At 41.8% G+C, this 12,223-nt stretch overlaps 1 protein-coding gene across 1 annotated transcript in view; it reads right to left on the bottom strand.

Annotated features, from left to right (window-relative positions):
* The window catches only part of SYT16 (synaptotagmin XVI), a 37,030-nt gene extending 31,108 nt beyond the window's left edge, over positions 1-5,922 (bottom strand). The window contains exon 1 of the mRNA XM_009079787.1: positions 5,367-5,922. Coding sequence (XP_009078035.1) covers positions 5,367-5,922 — 556 coding nt within the window. The remainder of the gene's footprint in view (positions 1-5,366) is intronic.
* Between the last annotated feature and the right edge of the window lie 6,301 nt (positions 5,923-12,223).

Here is a 12,223-nt window from a genome sequence, read left to right on the forward strand (position 1 = left end):
GCTAACATACTGCATCCACCCTCCTTTCAGGGCTATTGTGTATTCTCATTGCCACTCACTTCTGGCATCATGGATGAAGATCCCTTAGAACTTGAAACTTCAAAGAGACAGAACTGCAAAGGAGTACTTTCAATATAAATAGGAACATGTTGCCACCTTCACAAGGACAAAAGTCTGTGCACAAACACTTTGAGTGGTTCTGAATTTCCCAGAGAGAAAGCATTCAAACTCACATCTGCACTTCATTTCAGAAAGCTGCAGACTTGTACTGCATACTCCAGAGGCCAAATGCATGTCCCCAGTCACGTTTGTGCTTCGTCCCACTTGAGCTGCCAGGAGTATTTTCTGTGAAGTGTTTTTGTCCACTGTCTTTCTTTGCTTTCCTCCACTTAGTCCTTGTGATGGTATTGATTCAACATAGCCTCTTTAAATGTCCAGCTTGGGCTACAGGCACTGATTTTTATAGGGATCCATTCTGGCTAGAGCACTGGCTGGCTCCAGGTGATAAAATTCATAAACACTCTACATCTTTACATGGAAACTGGCCATCTATCTATTTCAGTCTCAGGTTCAAGCAGAAGCTTAATTTATCACATAATCAGCATCATTTTGTTGATGCTGATCATCATATAGCATATCAACCCATATTTTGCTATATGGGTTCATAGGTCCTAATGAAAACTCACTCCTTGCTTAGATTTCCTGGCCATATGAAGGGTCATTTACTGAGGTCAGGAGTGTTCATATACTGCAGAAAGAATGATTTCCTTTACTACAGCAATTACTGGCAAAAATCAATGACCCCTGTTAAGCTGGAGGCCAAGGTGAGTAAATGCAATCGTGCTTTCTAGTTTTAAAAACTCCCAGAGCCTCAGAGGTGTGCCTCCCCTTACACATGCATTGAGAACTATCCAGCCATCCAGACAAGATTCTTATTAGGATGTCACACTTCCAAGCATACCAAGGTCACAAAAATTATTCTGGTGCAACTGAAATGCAACCTTTAGCTAGCACTGAGATTGTCTAATTGATGGGAGGAAAAATCTCCAGGGACTTCATGCAGCTGAAGTGTTGTGCTCACCTATATATTACCCCAGTGTTAGGAACACAGTGTCAGACAGCCTGGGAGACTCTTCCATCACAGAATTCACGATGCAAAAATAGTTCAACTCTGATTCAGAAAACTCAGCTCTGCTGGTGTGTCTGTCCCTGTGCCTTTTCAGGGCAGTGTCTGCCAAAACTGATGTCTTAATGGTCACTTTGACTTTCTCTTTGCCAAGAACATGGGCCCTGAGGAAGAAGTGGGCTAAAGCCATTGCTCTCATGGCACAGTTATTGCTGTTCTTCACCTTTTTCATTATTACTTTTTTCCCCCCTATAGATTCATGCTGGGAAGCAGAAGGACTGGCCAGCAATACTCCTCTCCTTGCAGTGCACTACTTTTAGATGTGGCTTATTGCTCCACTGATATTTTTCCAATTCTTAAGCCAAATGTGCAATGATGGATTTGGCAGCTACACTCTTGCCAGCCACCCCTAGTCAGCTGAGCAGCAATATCTTAGCCACAGGGGGATGCAGAGGCTACTCTCTCCCTTCTTTGTGATGTAAGTGCATTTATCTGTCAGAAACACAGGTCAGACAATGGACAAGGGTCTGCAAGAGCAAGTTCATCTGTACTTGCAAAATTCACATCTACATGATTTGCAAGTGGTGGCAAGGATCTGCATGCACAGAAGGCTCTGCTTTCTCATCACTAGCTTCTTAAAGCAAACACCCCGTGTTGCAATATTTCTTGCTGAACTACGTTCTCCTTATTAAACTGCAGACCAAAAGTATCCAAAGTTAAAAACTTTTCCCTGCATTTGCTTGAAACCTTGCTACAACTTTAGTAGCATCATTTAATTACAGCCCAGGACTCAGCAGCAGCCAAACCTGCACCCTGTGATTAGCATACCTCACAGTGTCTGACAGACATTTGACTTAAGAATCCAAAAATTTCATTACTCCAACATTTTATTAGATTCCTAAGCCTAAAAATGGTTTTCAATAATGTGTGTGTTGCTTTACAGGCTAAGAAAATCTACTCTGGGAGCTAGGAAACATTTCCTGGGAGGCAAAAATATGATCAAAAGCATATTTGATAAAAAGGAGAAGGAGTAATGATGGTTTTTAACTACAATGTTATTTTATTTCATCTCAGAAGCATGCTGTCAGTTTAAGAGAAGGGAACGTCTATTGGATTTTGTTTTGCATGTCTTCTAAAACAAAATGATTTTCATCTAGGGCTGTGGGGACTTTTCCCCTAAACCAAATAAACTATATATTGGAATGACCTTGGAACAGGTTTCTGTGGCTCTTTAATCACCAGTGGCTGCTAAATGAAGCATATCTATTTTCTCTGTTACATTACTATTGGCAACCAGGTCTTCAGTAAGTGCCCAGAAATATTTCCATGGCAACAAAAAGCATTCAGCATTGCTACTGTTTTGTGCCAATTTAGCTTTAAAATATTCTATTGTGGAGAGAAATATGGTACATTAAGTGAAATAAAGTCAAGATGCAATGTTCTGAAAAGAATATAAGGATAAACAGGAAACATGTATTTTGCAGAAATGGGGGGAAAAAATGCCAAATGGAAGGAAAAAATCTTCAAAGCTAATACTGATGCTACTGAACGGCTTTGCTGAATGTCAGCAAGTCCATAGGCTCACTTACTTTGTCACTTAGGGTTAGGTAACAAAGCTAACAGAAATAAGGGTACCTCAAACATCTTCTCTTGATCATTTTAATCCATGACTGAAATTTTAAGTTGCCAGGGTATTACAGTCTCTCTGCATGTCTAGGTTACCATCAGAAGAGTTCACACTCTTGATGTTAGAGAATGAATCTAAAGGAAAAAGAGGAAATAAAGAGTTGAAAAATAAAATACAAAGAGCATGTGTGTGTTTTGGAAGTGAAAGTTCACTTAGAAGAGCAAAACGAGTTCTTCCACATCAAAGAGCTTGTGGAAGACATTTTCAAATCACAGTTCGACACTTTCTCTCCCATTATACAACTTAGTTCTGAGAAAGAAAGGTATAAGTTCCCAGCCCTCTAACCCTCAAACAACCAACTTTATGACTATGAAGTCTTGAGACCATTGGATGGTCCTTTGTGCAGTGCATTGCAGAGATAAAAAGATTGAAGCCTATTTGAGAGCATTAGGAATGACATTCCCTCTGGTGTAAAAAGCTATGCAATACTCCCTAAAGTGTTTCTTGTGGAGGCAGAGAGCTCTTGGAAGCAGCAATGTAGGTGCTGGGGAGCTCTGTAAGACCAGCCTTCCAGTCCACAATGGCTCCAGACAGCTTGCTGAGAAGGAAAATCAATAAATATTAAGACAGATTCCAACAGCAGCTTGATCAGTGCCTGCTCCTCTCAGCTGGGAGAGGGGTTCAGAGTGACCCTCCTGTTCAGCTGCAGTCGTGGGCTGCTCTGGCATCTGTCTGTCACTCTAAGGTCCCTCACCAGGAAACCAGATGAGGTCCATCACACACTCCTAAGGACCATTTCTCAGGTGTCCCTGCAGATAAGCCTGCAGGTGGCCAACTGCTCTGACAGTGACAGCTCCCCATTACTGGACCCCATTTCCCTGAGAGCTCACTGCCTTTCCTCCCATCCACGGTGAGCAAGGGTGAAGTCCAAAGACAGGACAAAGGTCTGGAGGCTGCAGTTGGAGTGATGCATATGACACCTGGCTGAGCCACAGAATTTGCCATGAATCACTCTAACAGCTCCTCTTGGCGGGATACAGACTCTGCAGGAGACAAGGTTAAGCACTGGGTAGTACTTACCCAGGAGGACCCATGGCCCCAGCACTCCCTGAAAGGACACTGTGTGTCCTGCTCCATGACTTCTGTGCACACATTGGGAACATAATCCAAGCACACACAGTAAATCCAGCCCTGCAGCAGCATTGACTCAGTGCCTATGAACAAACCCTGTGGGAAGGATATCACACAGGCAACGTACAGGGGGATTGTGATCCAAAAGATACAGCTCTGAGGCACTTAACCTGAGAACTGGCAATCGTTCATTTGGAATATGAAACAAGCAGTCCCAGTTTGGGAGACAGAACAGCTAGAGCAAAAGCTCTTTTTTATTATTTACTCCCTGGCCATACCAGTATAAGAAATAGTAATTTTAATATTCATTAAAGAACACCGTCAAGGTTTATACCCTCTCAGTCTGATATTTCTACTGAATACAAAAACAAACAGGCTGATCTTCCCCAGTCTGCTCAGAAAAGGCTAAATATGTAAGACTTCCCTAGAAGCCAAGAGTGATGAAAAGCTCTTGGTCATTATAAAACACACATTTTCAAGAGCATCTACTGCCTGCTTCAAAAAATTGAGTTTAGATATCTGAAGCCAAATTCTGAGGATCCTCAGTGAGTCTCGAGGTCTTCATCAGCTCTATAGCGTAGACCCACTCCTCCCCACCCCCTTTCCTCCCTTATCCCCCTTCCTAGGATGCTCATCAAGAGTGACTTTATTCCAGCTAGAGCCAAGGATAGTGCCAGCAGGAGTGCAGCTTTCCTGTGTGTAGTCAGGACACATCTCCATCAGACCTCTGTGACCCAGGAAACTTCCAGCCACACTTGCAGAGATAGTGAGTGAGAACAAGTCACACGGCTGAAACTCGGTCCTGAACACAATTGCCTGAAAAGCTGTTCCTGTCACTTAATGATCAGAAGTCACAGTTAGGCCTATTTAAAACTGGAAATATCAAACTCAGTTCTCCTTCCCATAATCTCCTGCCTGCTGTCCTCTTCAGTCTTATTTGAAAAGCCTGTGGGGGTGGTAGGAGGGGAGGAAAGCGATTTGGGAGCCTTTCATCCATAAAATCATGAGATATGGCTGGCTTTTTAGTACAGCATTTCACAGCACATGGCACAGTAACATCTTGAGATTCCTGGCACAAAGAAACAAGGTTTGAGATTATATATATCTTTAATAGCAATGACGCAAAGGCAGATGGTTCTCAAAGCAAAGGCTTAAGGCTAAACATTCCCTTTGAAGGGTCCTGCTACCAGAAACTAAACAGGAGGGGAGCAAAACACTCCTTGCTACAGCAACAAGGCCTGATTGCCTTCTAATACACAGCATTTCACCCTGGAGATTTCCACTTACTTCATTGAGATTAGTCTCACGAACAAGAGAAGAATTGGAAAGGTTAGATTTTTCTTTGGGATTTGGGGAGTTTTATTTTAGCCGTGGGAAACAAAGACAACACAGAACATAATGAGCAGATTAGCAACTAAATGAAATCAATACCAGAAAAGAAAGGTCTGGGTAATAGTGTCAGGGTACATGCTAGCTGCTTACCTGCAAAACTTGCCTTGACATTATTACTTTTTAAGGAGCCACCCAAGCTGAGGTTGTGCTCATGACCTCCCATCCTCACAGAGGGCTCACCTTCTTCCTCAGCGATGGGAGGAAGACGATCAAGTGGCTGGAGATCTTCACTCGTCCAGTAGGATCCATTGACTGTCAAAGACCTTGTGCTTTCAACACACTGCTCTGGTAAGCTGCTGGTATTTTTAACCTGGTTTTGCCTGTGTGGACCCATGTCTGAGCCATGAGGGAGGACTTGTGAAGCAAGATCAGGACCCCCAATGTAACCATCTTCTCTAGGATATAAATATTCCTCATCCCAGAGGTCCAGGTGTTGTTCATCATCTGATTCCTCAGAATAATCTTCATAAACTCCTCCATTATTCTCCAAGTCCTCCTTCCTCTCTTCTTCTGACTTACGACCCACTCCACTCAAATTCAGCAGTGAAGTAGATATAGAGTCTCCTGCTTGTTGGATAGCTTCGTATATTTGAGACATCCAAGAAGACAGTGGCTGAAGGAAATTCTGAGCAGCCTCAGAAGCCATGTTTAATACTATGCCAGTATCTGGAGATCAGTTGTTCAGCTTTGCCAGCATGTCACTTATAATTCAGGGAGCTACAGAATAAGCACCATAAGAGATTACTGTAAATTGCTTGTCCATCAACACCTGTCGACACACTATCTACATAAGATGTCTAGAACTGAGAGGGAAAATGGGAAAAGCAATTCTACCCATTGAGAATACCACTAGAAATCCAGAAATGATGGACAAATTACACATATTCCTGTAGAGATCTGGAAAGCTTTTATTCAATTGCTAAACCTTATATAAAAGTAAAAACATAGAACATTGGAACACAAGTACCTTTTTGAAGCACACACATTTTGGTTACAGCTGTCAATGGACCTGGAAAAAAAAAAGGTACAAAAACAACCTGCAATCAAAAATGTCAAATAATCTCCTGGAGCCAACTTCCACCATATCCTTAATATTAGCATGTCCAGGTGAGAAAACTGAAGGGAGAAGAATTTGGGGAGAAGTGTTTTGATTGATTAAAGTGACAGGCCTAAAGCATTCAATACCAGGCCATGGCAGACAACTATCTCAAATTATTTGCTCCAGAAAGGCTCTAAGGAAGTTCTCTGTCCAGAGTAACACAACCCAGAGCTGTTTTGCCCTTCATAGTATGAAAAAAAACCAACAGAGGAGGTGGAATATTACAGGTATGAAATTACTGGGAACAGAAGCAAGTTAACAAAAGCATTGGTATGATGTCAATATGATGTTTTCTCAAAATTCATCTAAACTCTAAATAAAAACATATCTTGCAGAAAGTTAGTGTGCCTTTTTGCCCGATATACATCTTCCCACATTATCACAAGACAGATATGCTTTTAGGAACTCTGAGAAGAAGGGGAAACCTACAAATAGGATGATGGGTTTGGAAGAAAGAATTAAATAGTTGCAGATTTTAGACTACAAGACAACTAAAAAGAAGCAAAAAGGAAGCTTCAGTGCCTTACTGAATTGAGAGGTCTAAGAGCAATCAAATTATAAAAGGGTAAATACATTGTAAGCTGCGAGAAAACAAGCTCAGCAACAGTTTGTATTACCTTGTGCAATGGTCTCCAGGGAAATGTAGTGGGAATTCCATTGTTTTGGATTTTTAAATGGAGCATGGACTAAGCAGATTCCACCTTACTTGGTGAGCAACTCTTACAGATGAGATCAGCAACTCAAGAGAACTTTACCTTTTAAAATAACTATGCCAGATAATCTTGTTCAGTGATGTTGACTTATGCAGCAGACACTTCCAACAGGTTTATTATCAGCTTCAGTGTGTACTAAGAATTGGAGTCCTAACAAGGTCAGTAAATGAATGTAGGTTACTAAAGCCATTTTAGAAGCTGATGGCTGTTACAGACTCTCTGGGCTCAGGGCATACACTGTTCCAGTATCCATCTGTCAGCTGCCAGCCTCTGGCTCAGCCGCTGGGACCCAGGTAAAGCTCCCTGCCATGCATTAAATCTTTGGCAAGGAACAGACAATGTCATAGCCTAACCTCCCAGCTGAGCTGTTCCCTTCATTGACTCTCCTCTTTCCAACCCTGCCCTTGGCAAACCTCTTTGCTTTGTGCAACCTGTTTTCTCATAGACCTAAAGAGATTACACACTCCAAAGAACACATTTTTAGCATAATGCAGATTCACTACTGGTAAATCACAGCACCAGAGAAGTCACTGGGAGATGTTACTTGTAACAGTGGGATTCTCCCAGGCATGGAAGGAGACAAACTCGGGTGGGTAAGTGTTGAATACTGGATACATTTTTAACCTGTCATTTATTCACCTGCAAGAACAAATGAATCTCTGATTTCTGATGAAAGGAGAATATCATAATGCTCTGCCTCCACCTCAGCAGCAAGATACATGGCAGCAGTAGCCCTCAGAGGGATGCAAGCATCCAGGAATGATAGCTAAACAAGCAGATAAAATATATGGGTGCTAAAATTAAGTGCTGATTTGTTCTAAAAATCAACAGAACATAGCCTTGTGATATTTGCATAGGGAATAATTAGCTCCTCTCATTATTAGATTTCAGAGCTGATATCTAATTGGTCCAATAGAGCCATCCCACTTCTCCTGGATGCTGTGGTGACTGCAACATGCTCAGGCAAACATCACAGTCCTGCACAAGAGACTCTGGTACAGGGAGGTTGGTATCACAGCCATAAAGATGGAGGAATTTTTCAAGGCAAGATTTTACTTCAGTAAGGGAATTAAAGTAGTGACCTACAGCCACCTGCAGGGCTTGGATGTGGTCACCCAGTCATCCAAGGAGGCAGATAAGACCTGAACAAGAACTTTCATATACCAAGTAGTTGCCTGGATCACCTTGCTGTAAGTAGGCTAGAGGAAAACGTGACACATATACACTCATATATAGAAATCCACAGTTCTACCCAAGAGCTGGAAATTTATCTGGATTAAAGCCAGAGAACCCCCTACAAGTGGTTTGATTTTAGTTTATAGACAATGGATAGACATTGAACTCTATTTCACCCCAAAAAATCTAAACCACTTTGCAGCAACACCTGCAACTCTCCTATATAACTTGCAGCCCAGTGACTATATATTGCCTACAGGCAAAAGAAATGCAGTTTCCAGGGTGCCTGACTCTGTTTAGACTTTGCTTTGCTTCTCCTCCAGTCCTCCTCCTCTTACTGAAGACTCCACAGTCAGTCATATGCTGAACAACTGGAGTTCAACTGAATTATAAATCGTTTATTTTTGTTCTCGCAGCAGATGGATAAAATGTGTAACAAGCTGCAGACAAGTTTAGGCGGGCAGCAATTTTACAAACTCAACCGAGGATCAAAGGGGGCTGAGCTGTGTTGCAGGCTTGCTGTTCCCCAGGAGCTCTCTCCCTTAATTAGGAGACACTTCTCTAACAGGGTGTTTATGATATATTTCACAACATGGCCTTTTCAACATAACGGATTTTAACTTTTGAATTCTCTAACAGTTTTGACTTGCATTAGAAAAAAAAATAAAAAAAGAACTGAGAAAAGCATAAAATGTGTGGAAAATAAAAATCGGTTTCTTTTTAAAAGTATTCATCAAAAAAGAGAGAAAAAACCCAAACAGTTTAGCGAATTCACTTCAAGTCTCATCTTCTGAAAACAACCATGAGAATTCTCACACCAAATCACATGCTTAACTCAAAGTTATTATGGTTTTTGTCCCCTCCTGAAAAATCAGATAGCTGAAAGGATCAATGTTAAACCTCTCACAGAAACCATCATAACCTTTACTACAATCTATATTCCCTTGTCTTGATAGCATCATTATTCCTGAGTAGGATTCCCATTGAGAGGTGCAATTACTGTATGGCTAAAAAAAGAAGACTATTAGCAGAATTTCAAACACTACCACAGTGCAGAGGTTTGTAATATTAGCAAAGTGTCTTTCAATCTCCTAGATATGTAGGTTCCTAAAAAATTGCCATCAGATGTGCTTTTCTTACAATTTCCCTTATTCAATCTGTTGCAGAGTGTAGGCACAAATTTCCTTTTCTTCAGTCACTTTCTGTGTGGCCCTTGCAAAAGTTTTCTACTAAACTCTTCCCTTGCAGGGAGGCTGGTGGAGCACAGGTGAAAAATAGTGCACCAGCATAAGCCAACTGAACAATTTGCAAGTGAGTGCTTCTTTCTGAAATACCAGATGAGGAAGAATTGCACAGCTTCACCTCTCTGCCTGGGAATATCCTGTCCTCTGTAGAGACACAGAAGAGGGAGCCAGCTCTCACCTTCCAATGAGCAGAAGACACCTTTGTCACATTACTATTTTAGAATGATGCACTTCTTTCACCACTGCCAAGAAAATTGTACCGAGAAGCTTTTCTCAGCAGTTTGGCCAAGTTGCTGAATCCATCTGTCTACAACCACAGCTCTGAGCACTGTGCTGGGTCTCCACTTAAAACAGCTATACTACATGTACCCAGAGGAATGATTCCCTCCTTCCCTACCTCTCTACTTTTAAGTAAGACATTGATAAAGATTTGCCTAGGACATCAAGGAATAGCAGTAGACAGACACACCATTAAGCTCTGCTCCAAGCTTAGGGGGAAAAACCTAAAATAAGATGTGAAACTAAGTTGATACCCAAAACACCCAGGGTCTGTGCAAAAGGCAGGGCCATTTTGCTTTTCATGAAAGGAGGAAGGAAGGAAGGTTTGGAGGGGTAAGATGATTTAATAACTCTTTTTAAGCTATTAAAATCTATAATGAGCCTGATCCTCCTTCGGGACTGGAGCCCAATTACCATTCATTTAAAATAGCAGAGGAGAGATTAGAAATGTACTCAGCTGAAGGCAGGCATAGCAACACTTGGCCAACAAATCCTCTATCCTAGTTCTGGGAACAATCTGGGCTCTCTGCTACTCTCGTAGTTGCGGGAATTACTTCCAACAAGATGCTAGCAAAGCCCTTCCACCCTTACAGTGAAGGATAACCAAACACTGCTATGATGAAAATGTACTTCCAGCTAAAATTGTCACAGTGCCAAACCCAGCCTGTGCACTTGAAGCTGTTCAATTGATTGGAGCCCCTTGCAGAAGCATTATGAGGTAAGTTTATACACAGTGCCCAAAGCTCACATCACCTGTGAGCATCACTACTGGCCAAGCTTCCCTAAGGTAAAAATAAAACAGAAATGCAGAACATCTTGGTACCTTTTTGGCCTGAGTGCTATAAAAATGCTATTTATGTAGCTGAATTTAACACATAAAAAAAAGAGAAGACAGAGGCACTTTCCAAGTGATTATGTGCTCTGTAATAATAGTTTTCAGCTGGTGAATCATAAACTCCAGGGCATTCAAGGAAAATCTAATGGTTTATGCCAATAAATTAGACACAGCTCATTGGAAACATTCACGGGTTACAAATCAACACGGCAATAAACTCATTGCTGCAACACATTGGTCCTGCAAGCCCCAAAAGGGTGAAGTGAAAACAAGGATGAGATCAGACAGACACCAATGTGCCTGGCTGCACGGGGTTCAGCCTACGCAGAGGAAGCCTGCAGACTTATTTCTCACTCCCAAATCATCTCATGTCTTTGTAGGCAGCTCACTAGTGATGCTGTGCCAAATTAGTTGTAAAAATTGATACCTAAATGACAGAAGTGGTTTTGATCAGGATATTTAGCCCCATGATGCCTCCTCCTGTCTTCCCATTCCTTTGTTCATGCTCTCCATTTGTCACTAATAATGGCAACAACTACTGATCCTCACAGTTTCAGTGGGATGGGAAGAAGAGGAAAGGGATAGAAGAAAAAAGGAATTATGCAAATGTGACATTAATCGTTCAAAATTGTGGAGCCTTTTCCAAAAAGAACCAGGTCTCTCATCATACAGAGTATACGATGATAAATTCAAGCAAAACAAATGTTCCTGGAAGACCAGCATCCAAGTATTATTCTCAGAAGCTCCACCAGCAGTGAGGCTGAGGAGCTCATGGTGATTTACTATGCTGACCATTTCACACATTTGGTTTTGCCTAGACTGTAAGACCTAAGGCCTCCTGAACTCAGAGGTGTGTTCATTTCATGTAAGTCCAGTGTGCCCACAGAACAGGAAATCTGTCACAGGGAGATCCTATTGCCACCAAAATATCAATACAAAACTTGAGGGAATTTTCAGGAGAGAGAAAATGGAAACACCTTCCTTGACCATAATATTTGGCCTGGTATACCAGAGAGCCAGATTCTGACTTGGCACTGGTGTTAAGTCCAGAGTCACTCCACTAAAGCCAGTCACATCTTCCAAATCAAAATAAAGCCCTTTGTGCTTAAAGAGCCACTTGTCACCTTAGGCACAAAAAAGCTAGCAGTTCTGTGCCAAGTCGTAGGAGAAAAAGCAGCAATGACTAACTTTATTTATACTTCTCCAACCAGGGGTTACAAAAAGGGCATAAAGAAATTCACAAATCATTGGAGTATTAGAAAAGTGCTGTTAGTAGTGGCAACTGTGCTCTTTCAGGATAAAGGAGTTAGAAACATCTGTAATTACTGGATTAGGGGAATGAAAGAAGAAACCTGCAGTCAGAAATTACAGCACATTCCATAATTGAGCTGCTGTCATTTGTTGGCTTGCAAGAAGACAGAAGAGCCAAAAGGAAATCACAAGTTCAAAAGGCTGAAGAAACACCAATTTACACCACCCCTCGAACCCACCCACCTGTGCTGTCAAGCTGTTCCATAGAGCAGACCCTGCAGACCCAGTCTCCACCCTGCCTGCAATCATGTTACCCAGTCTGCAGCAACTAAACAAGCCAGGGTCAATCA

This window comes from Acanthisitta chloris, unplaced genomic scaffold, assembly GCF_000695815.1.
Source record: "Acanthisitta chloris isolate BGI_N310 unplaced genomic scaffold, ASM69581v1 scaffold12788, whole genome shotgun sequence".
NCBI lineage: Eukaryota > Metazoa > Chordata > Aves > Passeriformes > Acanthisittidae > Acanthisitta > Acanthisitta chloris.